Source organism: Rhincodon typus, chromosome 1 (assembly GCF_021869965.1).
Source record: "Rhincodon typus isolate 14 chromosome 1, sRhiTyp1.1, whole genome shotgun sequence".
In the NCBI taxonomy this organism is placed as follows: domain Eukaryota; kingdom Metazoa; phylum Chordata; class Chondrichthyes; order Orectolobiformes; family Rhincodontidae; genus Rhincodon; species Rhincodon typus.
The window spans coordinates 98,651,293-98,678,751 of NC_063332.1; the positions used below are offsets into that span (position 1 = coordinate 98,651,293).

The 27,459-nt window shown below is 41.8% G+C and overlaps 1 protein-coding gene across 6 annotated transcripts in view; it reads left to right on the forward strand.

Moving 5' to 3' along the window:
* Window positions 1-4,586: 4,586 nt before the first annotated feature.
* The window catches only part of lcorl (ligand dependent nuclear receptor corepressor-like), a 112,121-nt gene continuing 89,248 nt past the window's right edge, over window positions 4,587-27,459 (forward strand). For 2 of the 6 annotated variants that reach the window (XM_048596694.1, XM_048596702.1), the window contains exon 1: window positions 4,601-4,728. In XM_048596694.1, the coding sequence (XP_048452651.1) occupies window positions 4,632-4,728 (97 nt within the window). In that variant the 5' untranslated portion in view covers window positions 4,601-4,631. Of the gene's footprint in view, window positions 4,729-27,459 lie in introns of all 6 variants that reach the window. The other 4 variants (XM_048596657.1, XM_048596652.1, XM_048596687.1 and 1 more) reach the window with 4 other exon arrangements.

The window sequence follows — 27,459 nt, forward strand, 5'->3', positions numbered from 1 at the left end:
CTTGAAATGAATATCGGTTTCTAGGTGGTTGCCAGAGATGGAAACAGAGAGGTCCAGGAAGGAGAGAGAGGTATTAGAGATGGTCCAGGTGAACTTAAGTTTGGAGTGGAAGGCATTGGTGAAGTGGATGAACGGTTTGAGCTCCTTGTGGGAGCACGAGGCGGCGCCGATACAGTCATCAATGTAACGGAGGAAGAGGTGGGGTTTAGGGCCAGTGTAGGTACGGAAGAGGGATTGTTCCACGTGACCTACAAAGAGGCAGGCGTAGCTTGGGCCCATGCGGGTACCCATGGCCACCCCCTTTGTCTGTAGGAAGTGGGAGGAATTGAAAGAGAAGTTGTTGAGGGAGAGGACGAGTTCGGCTAACCGGATGAGGGTGTCAGTGGAGGGGGACTGGTTGGGCCTGCGGGACAGGAAGAAGTGGAGGGCCTCCCACCTTCCTGCAAAAATGCCATCCCCTATTCCCAATTCCTTCGACTCCACCGCATCTGCTCCCAGGATGAGGCATTCCACTCCCATACATCTCAGATGTCTTCGTTTTTCAAGGACCGCAACATCCCCCCCTCAGTGGTCGAGAACGCCCTCGACCGTGTCTCCTGCATTTCCTGCAACTCATCCCTCACACCCCCTCCACGCAATAACAACCAAAACAGAATCCCCCTCGTCCTCACGTACCACCCCACCAACATTCGGATCCAACGCATCATCCTCCGACACTTCTGCCATCTGCAATCCGAACCCACCACCAAAGACATTTTTCCCTCCCCACCCTTATCTGCTTTCCGGGGGGACCACTCTCTCAGTGACTCCCTTGTCTGCTCCACACTCCCCTCCAGCCCCACCACACCCGGCACTTTTCCCTGCAACCACAGGAAGTGCTACACCTGCCCCTACACCTGCCCCCTCACCCCCATCCCAAGCCCCAAGAAGACTTTCCACATCAAGCAGATGTTCACCTGCACATCTGCTAATGTGGTATACTGCATCCGCTGTTCCCGTTATGGCCTCCTCTACATCGGGGAAACCAAGCGGAGGCTTGGGGACCGCTTTGCAGAATACCTACGCTTGGTTCGCACTAAACAACTGTACCTCCCAGTCGTGAACCATTTCAACTCCCCCTCCCATTCCTCAGACGACATGTCCATCCTGGTCTTCCTGCAGTGCCACAACAATGCCACCCGAAGGTTGCAGGAACAGCAACTCATATTCCGCTTGGGAACCCTGCAGCCCAATGATATCAATGTGGCCTTCACAAGCTTCAAAATCTCCCCTCCCCCTACCGCATCCCAAAACCAGCCCAGCTCATCCCCGCCTCCCTAAACTGTCCTTCCTCCCACCTATCCCCTCCTCCCACCTCAAGCCCCACCCCCATCTCCTACCTACTAACCTCATCGCGCCCCCTTGACCTGTCCATCCTCCCTGGACTGACCTATCTCTCCCTAACTCACCACCTACACTCACCTTTACTGGCTCCATCTCCGCCTCTTTGACCTGTCTGTCCTCTCTCCACCTATCTTCTCCTCTATCCATCTTCTATCTACCTCCCCCTCTCTCCCTATTTATTTCGGAACCCTCTTCCCCTCCCCCATTTCTGAAGAAGGGAAAGGCCCGAAATGTCAGCCTTCCTGCACCTCTGATGCTGCTTGGCCTGCTGTGTTCACCAACTCTACACTTTGTTATCTCAGATTCTCCAGCATCTGCAGTTCCTACTATGTATGAAAAAATATGCTTTATTTTATAACCTACAGCCTTATTCAACATAAGATAAAGACAAATGCTGACTCTTCTTTCATAATTCAGAAACACGAGAGTCTTGAGGACAAAGGACATTGTCTAAACTTACTAATATGAAGGAAAACATGGCATACAGTATACTGCAATGATATTCTTGAACGTAATGAGGACTATTCACATATAACTCTCAGCTCTAAAAGAACACAATACTTGCTGGAAATTACACCCATCATATCATTCATGTCTGCCTTGCACTATTTAATATGAAGGTGAATAATCAAGATTAGGAGCGACTAGAAGCAGTTTCAAACTGCACATATTTTTTCCAATACTTATAAATACTAGTTATATTCCTTGAAATTGCTAATGGACAATATATACATCAATGTTTCTATAACTGTCCATGTCGCCTTCTTTTTCACTTTATCATCCTTTCTCACTGTTTCTCAGTTTCTGAAATGTTTGACATGCTTTAATTGTCCTTTCTGGTAAACCCATATTGAGTGCAAGGCCTAAAATTCTCAATGCTCTGGTTTCCATAATACAAAGCCCTCTTCTTCTGTAACACTGATTGTAGATGTGAAATAGTAACAGTAACCTATTGACCGAGGACCACAAACATGGCTGACTACATTGTTAAATGCATACAGTTAAGGTCAATTCAGCACCTGTAAGGAAAAAGCTCAAGCCTGAAAACAGCAGTCCATACTGGTTTTATTATAACCTTGGACAAAATCAATTAAAGCAACGGAATACATCACTTGCTTTTTGCAGGATATAACACTATATTCCATGGTATTAGTAAGTAATAGTTAAAATTGCTTTCTCACATTTGATTGTTTTCCATCAAATCATAATTGGTGTTTGATTCCAGAGGCCTTAGAGGAAGAAATAGAATAAAATAGTCAAAAATAATGATGGGTTATAAAGCCAGAGATGCAATTTCAAGATTGTAAATGCCTGTAATTTATTTTCCTTTCTCTTTTAACTGTAATTTTCTTCACAATAAGAGGCCATCTTTGAATTTGCATCTGTGACAAACTCAGCAATAAGGCAAGCATCTTGCTCTATTTTCTGGAAATGGTGTTATTCATCAAGAACATAACTAAAAAGAGGAGCTCTTTGTTTTATTTATTTTAAAGATATTATTGTCCCATTGTTTCTTACTAGTGACATGAAAATGTTCCTTTGAAATCCAAGCTTTAGATAAACACAAACAAATGTAAAACAAAAATAAGGGTGAGCATTTTCTTTCTGATGCTCTACTATTTATCTTCTAATGATTCTCTACTTGCTGGGATGTAAAAATTCAAGAAGAGGAATTGAAATGTTTGTGGCAAAGATTTGATACACATACAAACAGAAATGTAAGACTGAAATTTATATGTACACTCAGTATTTTTATGTATTTATATATATTTTTAAAATATATATATTTCCCTGAGACCATAATTTTACACAGGTGTGTATGTTTAGATATATATTTTTTTCTGGGACCATTGACTTACACAGGTGCAATCAACTTTTTTTGTGTGCAGTGGAAATGGTCACCATTAAAGCATTAACAAAACTCAAGACTAGATTTTTTAAAGTTCAATTGAGTCAATAAAACTGAAAGTTCAGTTGCTGGTGTTACTATGCATGCCCTCTGCCTCTTTACGTATATAGTTGTAAACTAAAAAGGAAAAATTGTAAACACTATAAATCTAAAACTAAAGCAGAATGTTTTGACGGTAAAGAATAGGTCAGTCAGCACCTGAGGAGAAAATACACTTCTTGAGGTTTTGGGTGATTATTATTCAGTAGACTGTGATCAGTTTCTCGCTAATGTAAATACGCTTTGCGGGCAGATTGGTGTGAAGTGAAAAACGAAAGTGGGCAGTCATATTGTTTCAGAAGAATCTGCCTTCTATTGTCGGGATTTGATATTCGAAATAGTCTTTTGTTACAAGTGTGGCCATTGACAACTGGCCGTGTTTTCACAGCTGCTACGTCATTGTGAGATCTGAATAGTGCCCGCTTTGTATTTTTCCCTCCGGATTTTTCCCATCCTTAATTATGTCATTTTGTTTTGTTGTCTCAATGTTTAATCACATCGAAGAAATATAGCGTTTTATTTTTTGCTTCAAGTAAAACACGATATTAGATTTCCAATCATGAGACTGATCACAACTTTATTAGCCTGGAGTAATCCAGTGCCTCTCGTTCACGGCAAATAAATTATTTAATGCTGCGCAGATTATGATCTCGTAGAATTTATTTTATATTTGTAATCATGACACATTGTTTGACAACAAGACTAACGTAAATTTCTACGGCAATAGTGCGATGATTGTTCGTTTATTTTCGATACAAGGTGCTCCATGCAACGTTTACAAGGAAAGCTTTATTTGGACTCGGTGGATGGGCCGGCATCTTCTACCTAGATTTAAAAGTAGAGATTAAGTCACCAAATCCATTTGTTCGAGTCGTTAAGCACTCCTGACTTCCAAAGGAGCGGAATTGAAATTGAGTGAAAAGATGGTGTTCATTTTTCGGACAAGCGACCAAACTTCACGTAAAGAAGGGCTGAAAAATAATATACGACTAACCACTTCCCTTTTTGCAAGGGAGAGAAAAAAAGTACCATAGCGAGGCGATTAAATGCTTTGAAATGAGTACAAATGCAAAAGGATTGCTAAGTAGAGAGTGCAAGGCAGCTCCTTTGTCCGTGCCCATCAGCCCAGCTCGATTACCGCCTCCCCACTCCCCGGAGAGAGTGAGCGGACGCTACAGCAGCCAGTGTCCAGCCTCCCGCCGCCCCAGCCAGTGACAGCCGTCAATCAAGGAGCACGCACGACGTGCCATGTAAATAGGGGCGCGGTGACGTCAGACGCACACACCCGGGCTAGGGCAGAATGGCGAGTCAGTGCGGTAGCCCCAGATGTACGGCGGAGAGAAGAGGTTTTCGGCGGGAACTGGATTCGTGGCGGTACAAACTGATACACTGTGTAGGTAAGGACTGCCTCTCCGCTTTCAGGAGCCGCCGTAGCGCTCGTGTCGTTGCTGGGTGGCACTTGGGTGAGTCGGCGACTGCCAACACCTTCCCCGCGAATTGGCCCTGAAGTTGCTCCTCTGGAGGTCCCTGGCTCCATTTTCTTTTGTCTTGACTCCGAGAACCCTCTCGCCATTCCGGCAGCTGTCCCGCACACCCTCCCTTACGCCCTGCCGCTCCGCGGGACGGCGGCTCAGCTTTCTCAGTTAGGTTCGTTCTTTTAAATATACTCATCGTTGTTGTTGTTATTATTATTATTATTATTATTATTATTATTATTATTATGTAACTTAAATGCACACACGAGGTGAAAGACTAGATGTCGACTGGCGCTTTGGATTGTTTGTTTTGCTGTTGGGCGCGAATGGAGCGGCTTTTTCTCTCTCTCTCTGCCTACGGGGGAATTTGTGAAAAGTGACGGTTGGTGGCGTGGCGGTTACATGAGGAAGTTTGGATTGTGAGTTGGCTACCATGGTGATCCCGGTGGAGGGGGTTTGGAGCCGCTCTCTCTTTCTTTCTGTGGGAGTGGCGGCGGCGGCGGAGATTAACGGCCGCGGAGGAACAAAAAAAGCAGCTCACGTGACTACCCCCGAGAGTGACCCGGCTCCGACTTCCGCTTCACCACCCGCTGCCCTGGGGCTCCCTCCACAATATTGAGAGTCCCTTTCCCACCCACCCCCCCCCACCCTTCTTTTTCACCTCCGGCCCTGCAGCATCACCGCTCTCTTCCCGGCCGACTGATTAAACTTTTCCTTGGCAAACTTTTTTCCCCCTTTTTCTCACTGTCTTGTTCCTATGTTTTACGTGAATTTTCTCACTCGTGCAAACTACCGATTTCGTTCAGAGATGCGGTGTATCTCAGCGTTTTGCATTTGGTAGTGTTCTCCACAAGCAGCCACGGCCCAGAACTCCTGGGAACGTAGAGAGGCCGCTGCATCTGCGCAGCCATTTCGCAACGCACCTTTTGGCTCTTGAGTAGGCTTCACGGTGAGGGTTTATTCGATTGAAACCTTTTTCCCTAAAATCACTGTGGCTTCCAATGTCTCCTCCTTGATTTCTCTTAACTGTTTTTCTACAAGGAAAACTTGACAGCTGATTCAACCAGTATCCGCCAGATACGTTATCACTTTTTGTAACGCTTATTTTGGATGGAATGAATGCAAAATCCGCCCCTTTATTTGAGTCCCATTCAAACGAATGCAAAATCCGCAGTACTTAATGTTTGTTACCTAATTTTAAAAAAATCTCAGTTGAGTAACATCCCCCAAACTTAGCCTTTAGTATTGTTCCGATGCGAATAGGAACGCTGCTGGAGGTAATCCAGCGAAAATGCAGAGACCTCCAGAGCGAGCCTGTTGGGCAGCTGGAATCATTACGTCGCTCATTTTCTGATCTTTGACCAGTGGATTACCTTGAACTGGGTTGGAAGAATCTTACTCCACATCAAAACTCAATTAATAGGATTTGCTGCTAAATGTAATGAACAGCAGTACTGCAGGCTTGTTCTGGCTCAGGAAATGGATTATTAAATCTGGCATTGAGTGGTTTGGAGAGTAGGGGAGTAGATCACTTGCAGTAAAGGGATCTTAGTTTGTTTTTCAATATTCCAGCTCAGTTTCCTTATCTTTCTGAAATACTGTTTTTCCCATTAGAATAGCTCATAGATGCTAGGAACTTATGCAGTATGACATAAGAGTAGTGTACTATTGCATGTGACCTTCTTTGATACATTCTACCAACCATAGCATTGGCACAGCTTGTATGGATCTGGTTGACTTTTAATTTCCTCAGGGAAGCATGCTGGGTTTTAAATGCTCCTGGCCAGAGGACACATTCCGCAACACAATTTTTTTTATATAAGTGATACCTTGCAGCCACTGTTATCTCTCTTTACTTGTTCTCAGTGACTCTCGGCTTCCTTTGACTTTGATGTCTGCATCTAAACTGTGCTTAATACAGTACCATATTGCAGAGTTAAATGCTTATTGCCATCTGTGCTCCCTCATCATTACTTTTCTGGGGTGAATCTTTGAGTCATCCACATCATCATTTCCTTGCTATCTTGAATTTTCAATAGTACCATAATTTCCTATCCCATGTATATCGCCTGTAAGTATTGTTTTTGAGCATGGTTCTCCTCATCCGTAATTGCCTCCCTTCTTGGTGCCCTCAAGTAATGAAACAACTTAAGTTTGACAAATCTATCCTTTTTTGACTTTATAACTAAATTGCAATTCCTCCGGATCCTAATTTGATTTGTCATCCATTTGCTGTTAAAACACTTTGTTCACTTTTTTTAAGGATCCTTCAGTACCTAATGCTATGCCTTACTCAACAATACCTTAAAGTTGAAGACTGTCAGATTACAAGCATTCACTGGAGCCAATTTTATACTCATCAATTTTTTTAATTCCTTTTACAGGGTGTGGGTATTGCTGGCTGGGTTGGTAGTTATTGCGTAACCCTAATTGCCCTTGAAGGGGGCTTGGGGTTGTAAGCCAGGGATATTGAAGAAACAGCAATTTATTTTCATGTCGGCGTTGAGTGTCACTTGAGTCTGGTGGTGTTGTATTTGACTTGTACTTGGATATGGTAGTGGTTGTACGTTTGGAAGGTGTTGTCTTGGGAGTATTGGTGAATTTTTGCAGTGTATTTTGTAGATGGTTCATGTTGAAATTACTGAACATTAGTGCGGAGAAAGTGAATGCTATGGACATGGTGCCAGTTAAGCAGACTGCTTTTTTCCTCGTTGATTTCAAGCCACTTGTATTATTAGAACTGCATTCAGCCAGACACATGGCAAACAGTCCATCGCACTGCTTGTGTGTTGTAGATGGGTGACAAACTTTAGGAATCAGAAAATGAGTTACCTGCAGCAAGATTCATAGCCTCTGATCTGTTCTTGGAGCTTCAGGATTTATATAGCTAGTCCTGCTCAATTTCTGGTCAATGGCAATGCTCAGGATGTTGGTAGTGGAGGATTTGCTGATGGTAATGCCCTTGAATGTTATGGGATTGTTAGTTTCTCTCTCTGTTCAATACTTTTCTGGGGGAATGTTACTTGTCAGTCCAGGTAGTGCTGCAGTTCAAGATGCTGTTTCCAGTTTCCAAGATGTTGCATATGGTATTGAACATTTTACAATTCTCAGTGAACATCCTAATTTTGACCTTAGGAGCGTCATTAAAGCTCGTGATGATGGTTGGGTCAAGAACACTAACCTGAGGAACACCTGCAGAGATTGACCTCCAACAGCAACATTTTATTTTACTGTGTCTCCAGCCAGCAAAGAATTTTCCCTGATTTCTATTGGCTTGAATTCTGATGGAGCACCTTTTGATGTCATAGGCAGTTATTCTCCATTCTGAATCAGCTTTTGTTTTGTTCATGTTTGGAGCAACGCCAATGAGGACAGGAGCCGAGTGGCTCTGCTGGAATGCAACATAAGCGTCAGTGAGCAAGTTGTTGCTAAGCAAATATTGCCTGATAGTGTTATGATACCTTTCATCACTTTCCTGTTGACTGAGAGCAAACTTGATGGGTAGTAGTTTGCTGGTTTGAACTTGTTACATCTTTTTGTGTAAAGGAAGTAACTGATCAGTTTTCCATATTGTCAAGTTGCTGGTTTGTAGCTGTGCACAAGGAGAATGGTTCTGGAGTACATGTCTTCAGCACTATGGTAGACTCCTTGTCAGGACCCATAGCCTTTGCAGTATTCAGTGCCTACATCCATTTCTTGAAATCTGGTCGAATGAATTGAATTTTTCGAAGACTGGCATTTGTAACGCTGGAATTAACAATGATAAAATCTTTTGAATGTCATAAGAAAATGATTGAATTTTGTTGGAAGTGATCGTTGTTTGGGTGCCTGCAAGATATAAACTTGCCATTTATAACTCAAGTCTGAGAAATTACAAGTGCGACTGAGCACCTATCAGGGCACATAGCCTTTAGTATATTCAGAACTTTTTATCCAGTGAAATCCAATGGAATTAATCAAATTGGCTAAAGACTTGCATCTGTGGTTGCAGGGACTTCAGGAAGAGACAAAGGTGTGTCATTGACTTGACTGTTCTGGCTGAAGATTGCTATGAATGCTTTGGCCTTGTCTTGTACTGACATGATAGGGATGCTTTCAGTTTAATCGCCCTGTACCTTTTCAAGATTACATGTGGTTTGAATGCAAAACTTTGATCTGCTAGTTGTAGGATTGTCTAGTATTTTCTCTGATGCACTGTTTAGCTTACATGAAGTTCTGTGCTGTAGCTTCACCAGACTTGCCACCTCATTTGAATCTATTTTTAGTGCTAATTCTGACATGCTCTCCTGCTTTGAAGCAGGACTAGTTGCCTGATTTGACATTAATGGTCAAGCAGGAATATGTCAGATTGGGAGGTTCGATAAGGCTTCCTGCAAACTACAGGCCAGAAACTGCAATGGAGCTGAGACTGAATACTAACAGCTTTTTTTTAAAAAGGAGCCTATGAAAATCTAGGTATTTATGCCTTGTTTAAAAGAATGCTGCACTTTAAACAGGTGTCACCGTTCTGAACCCACGCTGCTTTTGTTCAGGAGCTGGTCCCTGCCCAGCTGACCACTAAGCGACCTGTTTGGGGTTACACTAAATTTGAGGAACTGAGTATGTCACACCAGCAAGAGTTTAGAAAACATTGTGGTGGAATGCAGTCATGCTAGTGATGCCTGACTTTAAGTTGTAATATATTCAATTTAATGTGGTGATACATCTCTCAAATTACTGGAGGGTATCCTGAGTTTGTCCCCAAAAGGATTGTGTCTTTAACTCTGACACCCCAACCCTCTGGAATGCCTGTGGCATTTTGAGTTCTGGTCTCTTGATTCCTGATTTTAATTTTTTGACCATTGGCAACCTTGTGTTCAACTGTCAGGGCCCTAAACACTGGACTCTTTTCCTTAATCCCTCCCCCGTCTACATTTGAAGTTCTGCTTCCTACCAAGCCTGTTGTTAAGGTGGTGTACTGAGTTGGCTGCATGTTTATTTTTGCTTTTATGGTATTGCTGTTGACTTGGGAATGGTAATGCAATTTATGATATTGATTGAAAGCACTGTTAAGTGACTAATCTGGAAAAGTTTTCCTGACTCTTGTGAATCCCCAGCTGCTGGTGAGAAGGATATTGAAGGGTTTACTAGACTGATTGTGTCTTTCTCTGCTGAGTCTGATATGTAGGTGTACGCTAGATGATCTGTTTGATATCAAATGATTACAAAGAAGACTAAATCCATTGAGTGACTTGCTGGAATGTTTGGGAGTAGTTTAGAGTCACCAGAACGTTGTGGATCTGGAACTATGTATTGACCAAACTGGGTGAGACAGTAAGCTTCCTTCTCAAAAGAATGTTTGTAAACAATTTGGGTTTTTTCAGCAATCTAAGATTTTTAGTTGTTGCTGACCATGGCTATTCATTTCTACTTTCTTCTAACTTCAGGTAGTTGTCCTACAATGCGATAGTTGCATTCTTGTGTGACCTCGCTGTATAGAAAATCACATTATAGGGAAATCACTATACCTGTACAAGAAATTTGCGTTATCCAAACAGCATCCACTATTTATCAATCGCATTATATCGCCAATTTGTGTCAACTAAATATGCGTTATAGCAGAATTATCTGTACATTCATATTAACAAACTGCCATGCAGTTTAAATTAACCTTCATACCCCCAGATTACTAGTTCACCACTGTAACCCCTGTTCTAGCATACTGACTGAAGGGCAGTATTTTGCTGAAACCTATATTGATAGTGTTTTTTTTTTAGAAAGGCAGGTATCATGGATTATTGAACCAATGCATGTAAATTTAGAAATCGATCAACCAAGATCTAATTTTTAATGACAGGAATAGTTGGACGGGCTAGCACTGTTCTTGTATTGCTATGAACACAATATACCTTGTTTTTATGGCTTTTTTTTTAAATATTGTAATTTGAGTTTTAGATTCATGAGCCTGCTGAGCGTGTCTCCTGCCACTGGACTGGAACAAGAAGCCAGTACTACTGACTTCCGTCAACATGCACCTTGAATTGGAAGTTGGCATGAATTTTGATAATAGGTGTACAGTGTCACTGAGTTGTACATGGGGATGACTTGGGAGGTAGCAAATGTGGTGGGCAAACATTGGGAGTGGAGCGCAGTGAAAATCATGATCCCAAATTGATCTAATTGAATTGATTCAGTTGAGAATGAGCCCTTTAATTTATCCTATTATTTAATGCAGTCTGTTACCTGTGGTGTTACTAGTACTAATGTTATAGGCACTGCATCTGCATGGCGAGTGCACCCTCTGCAGTTGCAGTGGCAAAGGTGAACATTTCAAGACCTTCCCACTTCTGTCTACCCTGTCAATCCCTTGAGGAATTTATATGTTTCAAATTTCCAGAGAATGTATTTCCAGTTTACTTAGCTCTCGTTATAGGGGACCTTTCACCTTGCACCAGGTGAAGGTTTCATATGTATCTAAAAGCATGTGATCATAATGCAAGAAATAGGAGCAGGTGTAACCCTTGCTGGCTTGTTCCATCATTCAGATTGTGAATGATCTCCTATATCAGCATTTTCCTGCACCGACCCTGTATCCTTTGATTTTTTTTAAAAGATGTAGAAATCTATAGCCAAGTCTTGAACACACTTAATGGCAGAGCATCCACAGACCCCTGAGTGGCTCAGTGGTTAGCACTGCTGCCTCACACCGCCAGGAACCAGAGTTCAATTCCACCCTCGGGCAACTGTCTGTGGAGTTTGCATGTTCTTCCCGTGTCTGCGTGGGTTTCCTCCGGGTGCTCCAGTTTCCTCCCACAGTCCAAACATGTGCAGGCTAGGTGGATTGGCCATCTAGATTGCCCATAGCATGCAGAGATGTGTATGTTAGGTAGGTTATAGGGGGAATGGGTCTGGGTGGGATGCGTTGAGGGTCGGTGCGGACTTGTTGTGCCGAAGGGGCTGTTTCCACACTGTAGGGATTCCATGATCTATGATCTCTGGGGGAGAGAAATCCAAGGATTCACTACACATTTAAGTGAAGAAATTCCTCCACATCTCATTCCTAAATGACCTGCCCTAATTCTGAAACTGTCACCTGGTTGTGGACCCTGTGGCCAAGGCAGATATACTTTCTGCATTTATTGTACCAAACCCTGTGAATTAGATCACCAGTCATCCTTCTAAATTCCAAAGAATATGGACCTAGTCTGTTGAATCCTTCCCTGAGTTTTCTCTATTTCAAGAATTAATTTGGTGAATTTTTGTTGCACTCTTTTTGGCAGGAATTTTTTTTCGTAGGAAACCAAAGTGGCACACTGCTGCAGGTGTGGTCTCACTAAGGTTCTTTATAATTGTAAGAAGATCTCCTTACTTCTGTACTCAATCCTTTTGTTAAAAAATTTAGGAATGTATTTGAAGAATCGATCTAACATTGTATCCTAATCAGTGTGTTTCTCGTTTGACAGAAGGGAGGAGAAGAACATTGCTTGCCTTTACTAATTAAGGGACATATAACTAATTAACACGAAAATAATAAAAAGGTGTCTATAACATTGGAGCTGCAAATAGAAGAATGATCAAAGAAAGTGGCTGCCTGGAAAGAGGCAGCCTCCTGTGAGAAGTTGAAATCCTCAATTTAACTAGGCGGGGATGTTGACGAATAGTTCACTTCAAATGGGAAGATCATCAAGTACAAATTAATTTCTCAAATCAGTACATCACAGTACAACATTCTGTGGCAGTAAGTTAAAATTTAGATTAGAACGGAGATATGCACCATCAGAGGGTGGGATACAGTGTGACAACTGAGATGGGAGTGTTATAACATTCATAGAACCCCTACAGTCTGGAAGCAGGCCACTCCATCCATCGAGTCCTCATCAACCCTCGGAAGAGCATCCCACCCAAATCCAGACCCCTACCCTATCACTATAACTCCACATTTACAATGACAAATCCACCTAACCTACTCATCCCTGGACACAACAAACAATTTAGTATGGCCAGTCCACCTAACCTGCACATCTTTGGATCTTTAGCTTTACTACTAGAAGCCTTTTTAAAAAATACTATGGAGCAGAATCGGTCTATTAGTATTACTCAGTGGCCAAAAAAACACAGAACCAAAGACGCAGGTAGATGCCTTACCTCCATGAGATGGAGAGAGGGACACATTGTGCAGGAGTTTCCTGTGGCTGTCCCCCATCTAAACAAGTATGGAAAATGTGGGGGCTGATGGACACTCATTGGAATGTAGCCCTGACAGCCAGGTTTCTGGTACCAAGACTGGCTCTAATGTAACGAGGGGTACGTCAGGTTCCAAGTGGTAGGGGACTCCCTAATCAGGGGCTCAGACAAGACATGTCTATGGCTGATAGTGAGACGGTAGAATGGTGTGCTGCCTTCCTGGTGCTAGGATCATGGATATCTCAGAGGGTGCAGAATATTCTCAAAGGGGAGAAGGACCAGCAGGAGGTCATTGTACACATTGGAACCAATGACATAGGAAGAGAAAATGATAAGATTTTGAGGAAAGAATGTAGATAATTAGGCAGGATGTTGTTGAGGGTAGTAAGATGTGGATTACCAGAGCAAAGAGAGCAGTCTGAGACCGGCACAGTTGGGAAACGGAGCAAGTCAAATAGTCAGGGCGGGCAGGAACAAAGCAGAGAACGAGGTAGGACTGCTAAATTGCAATTATTTCAATACAAGAGAACTAACAGGTAAGGAAGATGAACTCCGGGCATGGTTGGGAACGTGGAACTGGGATATCATAAGAATTACAGATGTGGCTCAGGGATGGACAGGACTGGCAGCTTAATGTTCCAGGGTGTAGATGCTATAGGAAGGATGGAGGTGGTGGGGGGGTGGGGGTGCAAGAGAGAAGGGGGAGTGGCATTTTTGATTAGGGATAACATTACAGCTGTTCTGAGGGAGAATACTCTTGGAAATATGTACAGGGAAGTTATTTGGGTTGAGCTGAGAAACCGAGATGATCACCTTATTGGAATTGTACTATATCAACCCCCCACCCAAAGTAGTCAGCAGGAAATTGAGAAACACCTTTACGAGGGGATCTGTTATCTGTAAGAATAATAGGGTGGTTATGGAAGGGGATTTTCTCTTTCCAAAGAGAGCTTAGGACTGCCGCATTGTTAAGGATGGAGAGGAATTTAAGTGTGTACAAGAAAATTTTCTGATTCAATGTGTACCCACTACAGAAGGTGCAAAACTTGACCTACTCTTAGGAAACAGTCTACAGAGGTGTCAGTGGAGGAGCATTTTGGGGCCAGTGACCATAATTCTAGTAGCTTTAAAATAGTGATGGAGAAGGATAGACCAGATCTAAAAGTTAACGTTCTAAATGGTAGTAAGGCCAATTTTGAAGATATTAGGCAAGAACTTTCAAAAGTTGATACGGGGCAAATGTTTGCAGGTAAAGGGAAAGCTGGAAAATGGGAAGCCTTCAAAAAATGAGATAACGAGTCCAGAGACCGTATGGTCCTGTCAGGGTGAAGGGCAAGGCTGGTAGGTGTAGGGAATGCTGGATGTTCAAGAAAAAGAGGGAAGCATTTGATGGGTATAGACAGCAGAGATCAAGTGAATCCCTGGAACAGTATGATGGCAATAGGAGCATACTTAGGAGGGAAATCCGGAGGGCAAAAAGGAGACATGAGATAGCTTTGGCAAATAGGGTTAAGGAGAATCCAAAGGGATTCTACAAATACGTTAAGGAGAAAAGAGTAACTAGGGAGAGAACAGGGCCTCTTAAAGATCAGCAAAGCTGCCTGTGTGTGGAACCACAGGAGATTGAAGAGATGCTAAATGAGCATTTTGCATCAGTGTTTACTGTGGAGAAGGATATGGAAGATATAGAATTTGGGGAAATTAACATGGACATTTTTGAAGATGTTATTTCAGAAGAGGCAATGCTGGATGGCTTAAATCGCATAAAGGCGGATAAGTCATCGGGTCCTGATTGAGAGTACCCTCGAACTCTGTGGGAAGCTAGGGAAGTGATTGCTGGGCCTCTTGCTGAGATATCTGTATCATTGATAGCCATAGGTGAGGTGCCAGAAGGCTGGACAATGACTCAGGCGGTGCTGCTACTCAAAGGTAGTAAGTAAAAGCCAGGGAACTATAGACCAGATGTCATTGGTGGGCACATGGTTGGAGGGAATCCTGAGGGACAGGATTTGCCTGTATTTGGAAAGGCAAGGACTGATTGGGGGTAGTCAACTTGGCTTTGTGTGTGGGACAATGTGTCTCAAACTTAATTGGGTTTTTTGAAGAAGTAATAAAGAGGATTGATGAGGGCACAGTGATGGATGTGATCTATATGAACTTCAGTAAGGCGTTCTACAAGGTTCCTCATGGTGAACTGGTTAGCAAGGTTAGATCACTTAGAATACAGGGAGAACTTGAGTTTAGAAGGCTGAGAGGGGATTTAATTGAAACTTACAGAATATTGAATGGCTTGGACAGATGTTTCCATTAGCAGGAGAGGCTAGGACCTGAGGACACAGTCTTAGAGTTAAAGGGAAAACACTTTTTAGAGCGGAGATAAGGAGAAACTTCTTCAGCCAGAGAGTGGTGAATGTATGGAATTCATTGTCACAGAGGGCTGTGGAGGCCGATCATTGAGTATATTTAAGACAGTCAGATCCTTGATTGTCAAGGGGATCAGGGGGTTATGGGGAGAAAGTTTCTCAAACTCCTATCAGCCATGATTGAATGGCGGAGCAGACTTGATGGGCTGAATCGCCTAATTTCTGCTCCTGTGTCTTATTGCCTAACTAGCCATAGAACTGGCTCGAAGGTAGAAGATGGAGCGTGCTTTTCAGACTACAGGTCTGTGATCAGCAGTGCGCCAGAAGGATTGGCACTGGGTCCACTGCTTTTCATCATTTTATATAAATGATTTGGATGTGAACATAGGAGGTATGGTTAGTAAGTTTGCGGGTGATGTTAAAATTGGTGTAGTGGACTGCAAAGATGGTCACTTCTGAGTACAACAGGATCTTGATCAGATGGACCAATAGGTCAAGGTGTGGCAGATGGAGTTTAATTTAGATAAATGTGAAGTGTTGCATTTTGGAAACAAATCAGGGCAGGACTTCTAAACTTAATGATAAGGTCCTGGGGAGTGTTGCTGAGCAAAGATGTTTGAGTGCAGGTTCATAGTTCTTAAGTGGAGTTGCAGGTAGATAGGATAGTGGAGGGGGTGTTTGGTGTACTTGCCTTTTTATAGCTCAGTGCATTGAGTAAAGGAATTGGGAGGTTGTTGCAGGACATTGGTTTGGCCACTTTTGGAATACTGTGTGCAATTCTGGTCTCTCTGCTGTAGGAAGGATGTTCTAAAACTTGAAAGGGTTCAGGACAGATGTATAAAGATGTTGCCAGGGTTGCAGGGTTTGAACTACAGGGAGAGGCTGGTTCGGCTGGGGCTGCTTTCCCTGGAGCATCGGAGGCTGAAGGGTGACCTCAGAGGTTTATAAAATTGAGGGGCCTGGATAGGTAAAGAGCCAAGGTCTGTCTTCACGGTGGTGGAATGCAAAACTAGAGGTTTAAGGTGAGAGGGGAAAGATTTAAAAGGGACCTGAGGGGCAACTTTTACACGCAGAGCGAGGTGCGTGTATGGAATGAGCTGCCAGAGGAAGTGATGGAGGCTGATACAGTTACAACATTTTAAAAGGCCTCCGGATGGATATATGAATAAGCAGGATTTAGAGGGATATAGGCCAAATGCTGTTGAGTGGGACTAGATTTATTTTGAATATCTGGTCGGCGTGGCCGAGTTGGACCGAAGGGTTTGTTTCCGTGCTGTGCATCTCTATGACTGGATGCTGCAATTTTGAAACAAAAACAGAACTTTCCTGAGAACCTCAGCAAGTCTGGCAGCATTTGTGGAGAGAAAGCAGAGTCAACATTTCGAGCCCAGTGACCCTTCAGAACTTTCACATGATGGCTTCTAGTCCTAGGCTCTCCAACTAATAGCAATCTGCCCTGTCTGTTTCCCTTAGCATCTTAACTTGAGTAAAACTCCTACTTTCCAGGAAGTGCAACCTTGATTTTTGTATGATCTCTCCAGTTTTGATCCTTGGAGTTCAAGTCTCATTCTGTCAAACTACATCCTCCAAGGGCAATTTAGCCTCCTTATGAGGTGTGGGACCCAGAATTGTCCACAGTACGTCAGCAGTGGTCTATTGCAAGCTCTATATAATTGAAACATAACTTTTACTCTCTATTCGAGATCCCCAAATATAAAGGCCAACATTGCACAAACCATTTCAACTGTACCTGCCCTCTATATTTCATCATTTCGGAAGCGCATTCATGTATTCTGAAGTAGACGACTTCACATTTTTGTGCCGTTTAATCCATTTGGTGTAGAATTAGCCACTCCATTGTGGGAGGTGATGGCCTAGTGGTATTATTGTTAGGCAGTTAAACGAGATCCCAGTAATGTTCTGGGGACCCAGGTACAAATCCTGCTGTGGCAGACGGTAGAATTTGCAATTAAGATTCTCATGATATGTTAGGAAAAACCCATCTAGTTCACGAGTTTCCTTCAGGAAATTTGTCTGTACTATGTCTCCAGCTAGTCAGCTAATTTCATGACTTAAGCAATTGTCTTCAGTAGCTTGAAATTCAGTATTGAGAAGAAACTCTTGTGATGTTAATTGTGAATTATACTGATGGTTAGTGGTGCTTGCTGTTTTCAAGGCTATATTTTATATTTTTAGACTTTATCTTAAAATGTGTTACTGGCCTGTTAAATTAGTAGGTGCCTTCTAGAGCTGCTGCTTGGTAGTAGTCTTGCAAAGTGCATGCGTGAATTGGGAAATTGTTTGTGGCATTCTTACTGATCAAATAGTTACATCCGTGGTTAAGGCCTCAAATGAACAATGTTACTTTGGCATTGTTGAGAGACTGTTTGTGTTTGCACGTATACCCGTAAATAGGTACATTCATGTGAGGAGCTCAAATAGCCATGGTACTTAATGTTATCTATTTTGCTTAATAGCAGACAATTTGACAACAGTATAATGATTGTTTTTGGCACAATGCTCAATTATGACTTGCTACTGAAGTTCAAAGTTTGGCTGATTCTTAAAATGTGTAGTAATCACTTAGTCAACTAACATATGGTTCATTATAAACTAGTTCGTGTTGATTAGTGCTTATGAGAATGAATTACACTGCTCGGGTTTGGAAGGGAAGAAAAATCTAAAGACCCTGAGAACTGGAAGTGTCAGGATTTGTTTGGTAACTGCTCCAGAAATGTCTTCTAATGTGAAGTTGATGTCTCCATTCCTGTAGTAAAACAGAATGTACTTCATGACATAGTTGGTATCTGTAATAGATAACTGCTGACTGAGCAATGTGCAAACAAATATTCTGATTCCGCTGATATGGCAGATAGCTTTTTTAGTATTAATAGGCAAACGTCTACGTTTCAGCGCACCTTCACAGTTGGTCTTTCTGACCTGGCCTTCCTTCCTTTGCAGGGTCAGTGTCTTGCTATCTGATCAGCAAGCCTCTCATAACTGTATATGATCTGTAATTGTCTCCCTGAGCATGTGTACATGTGTTGAGTCATTAGGCACTGTGCACAGCTATGTGTAGTCAGTCTGATGCCCATTGTTATGCTACCCCTAGCCATCTCTTCGTGGATTGTGTAGAATTTTTTATCCCCTGGTAAGGAGATGACAGCTCATCAAGCCTGAGCCAAAAAAGGAGAGCTATCCAGTCTAATCTCATCTTCCAGCTCTGGGTCTGTCAGTTACAGCAGTTGTGAACTTCCACCTCGTGTTGATCAAAATAATACCCTGCATGTTAGCACAGGGGTTTTCCTTTGTAGTATGTTGGCTCCACATCACAGAAAACATCTAAAGAATTTTATTAGAATAGTGAGAGTGCCTGAACATATTGACCGATACTTCTTGGAATTAAAATTTTCCTCTCCTTTTAATACTGTCCTCCAAATTCCTGTGAATACTCTTAAAAATGTGTAGTCTGACCCCTTTTTTTTTAAATAACCTGTGGACCTTCTCTGCATTCCTTTTCTACTCAACTTTCCCATAAATCCTTGTTAATCTGCAGCAAGCGTTTCCTGTTACTGTAGTGAATGACCTTAATCATAGTTCTTTAATACATATATCACAAAGTGCTGTTGCCTCCCTCTAGCTCCACAAGGCCTCTTTCTAGCCTCTGGTGCAGCAGACTACGGCATTCCAATCTGGCACCTTTCTCTGTTGGAAAACTCTTGCTCCTTTACAATCTTCTTTTATAACTGGAGCATTTCTAGTAATGGCTTCTCTTTCTGTCCCTATGCTGTTGCATCAAAGATGATTTCTTAGCTTCCTCCTCTTCCTGTGTGCTACCAATTAACCATGTCACCGAGAGAAACAGAACCAGCATTCTAATGTAGAGCTGATGCCCCCATGCTTTACCTCTCCATTCCTTTGCGGCTTTTGTTTTTTGAGGACTTCATGACAAACAGTGCAAGGTATCGTTTCCGCCAGGGAGCACAAGTACTTTTGTAACACATTCCCATCTACCTCTGTGTTCTATCCTAGGCTTCTGACCTCATTTAATTTTTTCACATGGTGGATGTGGACACTCTGAATGTTCTGAAAAGAACCAGCATTAGTGTATATAAAGGAAACAAATAATTTGGGAAATGCTAACTTCACCTATTTTCCGGTAAGACCTATTGTGAGACTTGAAAATTGATTCTGGATGCTTACGAAAGCAGCTTGATTCACTTGGTATGTAATTACAAATGTTTGTGATGTAGGTTCACATACCTGCATTTCATCAATTTTAAAAAAGAAAACTTGTATTCTGAAATATTTTGTAAGTTGTATTTTGTTTATTTACCACTGCATTATTTCATCTGAGCAGCTCAAGCTTTTGGACTTTACTTATGAGTAAGATTCAAAATACAGATTTGAGGGTCTTGGGATGGCTGATGTTGGAGCAAAGAGACTGAGTCGGGCCCTGGTAGGCTGTAACTCGGAGTATACCTTTGCGCAGACATCAGATGTAACGTTGACCATTACTGATCAGGGGTTTTAGTCAAGCTTCTCTTATGCCCCAGTGACAAGGCTATGCAGCAACCTGGAAAGAGACAGATGCATAAGCCTTTCAAGGGCAGGTTTGGTGACTGTCTGGGCCTTGCTGTTGGTATGGTCTTAAAGGACAGGGTTCTCACGCCCTATTTAGTGTTTCTACACCACTTTTGCGTAGAAAGTGGTTTCAATGTTAGGCAGTTCTTTTCCAACAGAATTGAAGATTTCTTGAGGGTGGATTGTAGGTTTATTTGTAGAACCTGCGAGCTGAAAAGTTCCTAGCTATATGTAAATGTTGTGTAAATAGTCTGTTGTAAATGATAGCTGTCATCAGTATAGCCTCCTGAGTTAGTTTTGTTTTTCTAGAGGGGTCAGGGATGATATGTCTGGATTTCTCTTCCCTCGTTACTGGCAGACAGATTGGTAACCAGAGGACACTGATTTAAGATAATTGGCAAAAAAAACTTTGTGTATCATGTTCAGATTTGGAGTGTATTGTTTTTAAGTATGGTGAAGCAGATTCCATGTTAACTTTCAAAACAGTTGAACACTTACTTGAAAAGGAAATATGTACAGGTCTGTGGAGGAGGAGAAGGAGGAGGAGTGTAACTACTTGGCAATCTTTCAAAGAATAATGATAAACCAAAAATCCTCATGTTCTCATACTATAAATTGACCTTGGTCATTCAGGTAGTTTTTTTCTTCCTTGGGTGATCATCTAGAAAGGACGAATCCCTTCTCTTGATGTATTAGACATGAGAACTTGAGCATTTACATATGTTGGTGTAACTTGTCCAATTCAGTGCTGCCTACTTGTCACTCAGACATCATCTGTCTCGGTGAAACTCTGTCCTTCATCACCTCCAGATACTTAGGTTACTTGTGATTTATTTTCTGCTGTAATATTATCTTACTCTTGGCTTTCATTGATTCAAATTCTATCACTTTGAAATTAAACACACAGAATAGTTTAGGAATTAAGGATTTCTTCCCTTGTATGGGATAACATCATTGCAGTTTATTTAGCAGTATTTATACAAGTTGCTTTTAATAAAACTGTGAGCTGTTCTTTTTGTCACATGTGTAGTCCAATGTTGGAAATACATTTTTAGCACTATTATTTTGGCTGTTCCAACCAAATATATTTCATTAACTTGGTGCACTTGATTTTAAAGCCTAGCACTATAGAAATGTGGAGATCGTTTAAGGAATGCATACTGCGTGTGCTCGATATGTTTGTCCCTAGCAGGCAGGGGAGATGCAGTCGAGTGAGGGAGCCTTGGTTCTCGAGAGGTCGAATGACTAGTTCAGAGGAAGAAGGATGCTTACCTAAGGTTTAGGAAACAAGGATCGGAAAAGGCTCTAGAAGGATACAAGTTAGCCAGGAAGGAGCTGAAGAAAGGGCTTAGGAGAGCTATAAGGGAGCATGAGAACACCTTGGCAGATAGGATCAAGGAAAACCCCAAGGATTCTTATGCGTACGTGAAGAATAAGAGAATGACCAGAGAAAGGGTAGGGCTGATCAAGGATTGTAAAGGGAATTTGTGCACAGCCTAAAGAGATAGGAGAGGTCCTTAATGAATACTTTACTTTACTTTTCTTCAGTATTCACAACTGAGAGGGACCTAGTTGTAGGGGAGGACAGTGTGAAACAGGCTGGTAGGCTAGAAGAAGTGGATGTTAGTAAGGAAGATGTACTAGGAATTTTGAGGAACTTGAACATAGATAAGTCCCCCGGGCCTAATGGGATTTATCCAAAGATTCTATGGGAAGCGAGGGAAGAGATCGCAGGGCCTTTGGCGATTATCTTTTCGTCCTCACTGTCCACGGGTATAGTGCTGGAAGATTGAAGAGTGGCAAATGTCATTCCCTTGTTCAAAAAAGGGAATAGGGATAACCCTGGAAATTACAGGCCAGTTAGTCTTCAGTGGTGGGCAAATTATTGGAAAGGGCTCGGAGAGATAGGATTTATGATCAATTGGATAGGCACAGTTTTTTTTCGTGATAGTCAGCATGGATTTGTGAGGGGTAGATCATGCCTCACAAACCTTATTGAATTCTTTGAAGAGATGACCAAACGTGGATGAAGGTAGAGCAGTGGATGTGGTATACATGGATTTAAGTAAGGCGTTTGATAAGGTTCCCCATGATAGGCTCATGGAGAAAGTAAGGAGGCATGGGATAGGGGGAAATGTGGCAGAATGGATTCAGAATTGCCTGACCCTTATAAGACAAAGGGTGATAGTGGATGGAAAATATTCAACATGGTGCTCAGTTACGAGTGGTGTACCACAAGGATCTGTTCTGGGTCCTCTTCCATTTGTGATTTTTGCAAATGATTTGAATGTAGGAGTGGAACGGTGCATTAGTAAGTTCACGGACGATACGAAGGTGGGTCGAGTTGTGGATAGTGCGGAGGGCTGTTCTAGGTTACAAAGGGACATTGATAGGATGCAGAGCTGGGCTGAGAAGTGGCAGATGGAGTTTAACCCTGAAAAGTGTGAGGTGATTCATTTTGGAAGGACAAATTTGAAAGCAGAATACAGGGTTAACGGAAAGATTCTTGGCAGTGTGGAGGAGCAGAGCGATCTCTGGATTCGTGTCCACAGTTCCCTGAAAGCTGCCACCCAGGTGGATAGAGTTGTTAAGGCATGTGGTGTGTTAACTTTCATTAATAGAGGGATTGAGTTCAAGAGCAGTGAAGCTATCCTCCAGCTTTACAAAAGTCTGGTTCAGCCACATCTGGAGTATTGTGTCCAGTTCTGGTCGCCTCATTACAGGAAAGATGTGGAAGCGTTGGAAAAGGTGCAGAGGAGATTTACCAGGATGTTGCCTGGAATGGAGAGAAGGTCTTATGAGGAACGGTTGAGTGTGTTCGGGCTTTTCTCTTTAGAACAACGAAGGATGAGAGGTGACGTGATAGAGGTGTACAAAATGATCAGAGGTATAGATAGAGTGGACAGCCAGAGACTTTTTCGTAGGGTAGAGGTAGCTATTACGAGGGGGCATAGTTTTAAAGTGAGTGGAGGTAGATATAGGGGAGACATCAGAGGTAGGTTTTGTACTCGGAGAGTGGTAGGGGCATGGAATGCATTTCCGGAGAGGGTAGTGGAGTTAGGCCTCATTAGGGGCATTTGAGCGGCTATTAGATAGGCATATGGATAACAGTATAAAGTAGAGGTGGAGGTTAGATAGACCTTAGGTTTATGGTAAAAGTTCGGCACAACATTGTGGGCCAAAGGGCCTGTACTGTGCTGTACGGTTCGATGTTCTATTCAGTACTTGGCAAAATATAGTTGTATGTGATTGGTAGAAGGCCAATATTTGTGTGTAGAAAATAACTTTACTTTCTTTGGATGTTTGGAATGTTTCAGCCAGTTAGTTTTGAATTATACTGAAAAATATATTGACATTTGCTGTAGCCACCTGTGCAGAGCAAGATACTGCAAACAACAACAAAATAATCATTTTGTCTCGTTTTGATACGGAAACAACAATGATTTATTGGAAGTGGTCTGAACATGCAAATAACCAACCATGTTACTTAATGTAGGTGATGTTGGGATTTAAGCAACTTTCAATTGAGGATGACCTGTGATCCAAGGGTTTTTCTTTTTTGGATCCTACCTGTTTTATCCACCCTGCCCTATATTTATTAGCTTGCTTTGTCATGGTCAAGTTACAAATGACTTTCTCTGGTTTCTCAAAAAAAGTGAAGTAGCCTTCCTGCTACCTGAATTAAAATAAATATTTTCTAATCAAAACCTTCAGATGTTATGAAACAGTTATAGAACAGGGGTGACTTGAGGCCTGACCTTCCTACTCAGAGATAGGGACACTATCACTGCCACAAGAGCGCTCCCTGAACTAAAATGGATATTTTTAATCAACTTGTTCAGGAATGTGTAATAACATCTCTGAAGTGGTTGTGACTTGAAACTGGGTCTCTTATGAGGTGGAGATACTACTTCTGCACCATAAGAACCTTTTGAGTTAGGACATTCTAAATGTGATTATGATCAGCCTGACTTGTGTTCCAATGGTATCTATAAAACGAAGTCACTATTAGTGAATTATTAAAAGCAAGGCCTATCACAATGTTCTCAACAAGTGGGATCCACAGTAAATGTGCCCAATAACCGCATTTCCATGAATGAATTAGAACACTGACAGTAGTAGGCCATCCAGTCCTTCAAGCCTGCTGTGCCATTCATTGAGACCATGCTTGATCTTCTACTTCAATATGTTGTTTTTTTCTGCGCCATCTCTATATCCCTTAATGTTTTTAATATATAGAAATTACATCAATCTAAGTTTTGAACATACTCAATGACTCCCAAAGATTCTCTAACCTCTGAATGAAGAAATTTCTTATCTTCATCCTAAATGATCTGCCCCTTATTACAAGATTGTATACCCTGGTTTTGGATACCCTTGGCCCACCCGAGGAAGGAATTCTTCCTGCTTGTATCTTGTCAAGCCATGTCAGAATTTTGTATAGTTAAGTTAGATCACTACCTGTTCTTCTAACCACCAGAGAATATACTGTTTTCCTTGTCTTAACTTTATCTTGGTATTCCTTTGCAGAATAGTAAAATCTTCTCAATCCTCAAGATTACCATTTTTCTTTTTGGCTTCACACATTATTTAGACAAGCAGAGCTTAAAAAAATGCTTGTATTTATGCTCATTGTTCTTCAATGAGTCAGGTCTGCAAAAGCAAACAGAAAAAAAAACTTATTAGCTTATTAACTAGTTACAGTTTCTCTGTGTATATCCAGTTAAGTGTGGAAGAAACTTCTAAGCACAAATCTTAGTTGTAAATGTAAGTAAAATTTAGATTTTTAGAAAGATCACCTTTAAGATCACCTCACTTATTGAACTCTTGGCTTCACAATACAAAAATCTTTCCCTGCTACAGGCATTTCTGCAATTTACCCTTAAAAGGACATCTGGTCTGCATCTTGTCTACTTATGTTCAACATATTTTTCTTAACCACCATCCCTCTAGGTGGCCATTTTAAATGATTGACCTGTTATCACAGACCATCCACTTATGAACATTCTTTTCATTGTCTCATTCAAAACCCATCTTAATGTGAAAAAAAAATTAAATCTCCCCTTTTCTTTCAATGAAAATAATCCCATTGTGGTACAGCTTTCCTCTTCATTCCCATTCCTGGCTTTACATTTTTCAGCCTATACTAAAGCTCTGTGTAGCTTTGCCCATTGGAAAACCCTTGAACACTGACATATGGATTTCTGTGCAGGATTATCCTCTACGCATTCAGTGACTTCAAGGCAGTAAGCTAACTTGGTGCTGTCTGTACATTGTGTTGATTGCTATGTGCAGCTAGCACTAACCATACTGGTCTTTAGCTACACATGACAGGGTCCACAAAATTATTACTTAGTAAATTTTACTTGAAATGGTTAAAGCATTTATTTTTAATCATTATGGATAACATGGGAAACTGTGGCCATCAGGTTTCCTAATACTATGTTGGAGGGTGAGGAGTTTTAAAGTTAGGGATATTCTTTCTCTTTCCACAGAATAAATGGAGACCGTCCAAATACTACATCATGAGTTATCAGTAGTGGGGGGTGGGTTGCCATGGAATTAAATGTCACTACATCTGTGTTTAAGAACACTGAGTAACACACCACTTTGGCATAGGGCTTTGTCCTTTTGGTGAACAAAACTGGTGGCCAATTACATCAACATTCGAGCAGCTTTCACCAAAAGTGTTCCTCTCTGGAACCCAGACATACTGTCAAGGTCATTTGCTGCTATATAATCTCAAACAACTGCCACCTTTGCTGCACATCTGAAAGTATTCCCAATTCCAAAATGCTTTTTAAATTCTAGTCCATGTTCATGCCCCTCCTTATTGCCTGTCGTCCATGCTAGCAGTTTTTTAAATGTTGGCTTAAAAGCATTTTAGTATGTTTTCTTGTAGCTCCAGTGCTATATTAATACTGGTGGTTGTACAGCCTTGTCAGATCATTTGGGCTTTGCATTTTTGTCTTTTTAATTTTAACCTGGCATTTGTCTTTGTTTGCCATTTTTGATTCTGGATTTAAAAAGTAAACATACGTTTTGACCAAGCTAGACCTCCCCAAAGTATGCTATGGAAATAGCCTAGACTCTAATTTTTTTGATTGTTTAGATTGTCTGTTTGAGCCTGAGCCTGCCCACTCATGATTTCCTTGTCTTTCTTTAAAAAGAAACACCTATTGAGAACTCTTAAGTTGTTTAGCAGCTGCCTGTCTGAAGGAGACATTTTTCACCACTAAAACAACACTCCTCTGCAAGAGAAACAGGACAGAACATGCTTCTTGAAGGCACAGTATTGTCTCATACCCTACCAAGTAAAATCTGGTTTACAGTTGATAACTGTTCCCTGTTTTTTTTTCCCTTGCCAGTGAGGCTCAGTTCTTCCCAGCCTTAACAATAGTTCAAATTTACCCTCTGCTCATTCCCATCCATTGTGAACAGGGTGACTGTCTCTTCCTCCACTTTCTTGATTTTCTAGTCTTTTGTAGTGATCGACCACTGATTTTACTGCAGTGTCTCTCTATTGTTTGGCTGGGTGTGACTGCACTCTTGATTTGGCATTCATTTATCTAAATGTAGTCAGAAAATAGCTTTGCTTCTCTTCCTGTTCCTACACTATTATTTCTAGTATCCCTCAAAAATCTATTGTTCCCTCCATCCTACTTTGCATCTACATGCTGCCCTTTGGTGGAATCAATTGTAAGCTTTCTTCTGCCTTCCACCCGGTCAATTGTGGAAATATCTGCTTGTTCAAAATTGGATGTCGGATAAGCTATTTGATAATTTGGCATTTGGAGGATTCAGAAGAATTGGTGGAAGGTAGAGCTGGATCTTGAGCCATAATGCTGTCCAGGTTTATGGAAGGTGTGACACTACAATAAATGAATTTATTTTCAGTTAATTAACTGTATTTGAATTTTTGTGTTTTGCTGATCATGTTCATGGTATAGTAGGCAATAACCAGATGTCTGTTAGTGATAGTAAGAACTGCTAGTGCTGGAGTCTGAGATGAGAGTGGAGCTGGAGGAACACAGCAGGCCAGGCAGCATCAGAGGAGCAGGAAAGCTGATGTTTCAGGTCAGGACCTTCAGCAAGATGAAAAATTTTCTGAAGAAGGGTCCCGACCTGAAACGTCAGCTTTCCTGCTCCTCTGATGCTGCCTGGCCTACTGTGTTAACCAGATGTCTGTTTCTATCTTTATGTAAATGTGAATAGTTGAGCACAGGCCTCTCTTCGATAGCTGTGAATCCCTTCTAAGTTATTGGTGAGACTATTGGTAGCTTTGCCAATATTCTAGTTATAATAGAAAACAAGGTGTAGAGCTGGATGAACACAGCAGGCCAAGCAGCATCAGAGGAGCAGGAAGGCTGACGTTTTGGGCCTAGACCCTTCTTCTAATTATAATAAACAGGATTGAAGAACTTTAGACTTAAGTTGCAAATGTTGCTCAATTAACGAGTGCAGTGTCAGTTTGTACCTTTGTTTAACTGTACATAGTTTTAGTATCTGTTTTCAGAAATGGACATTTGCCAGAAGAAACATG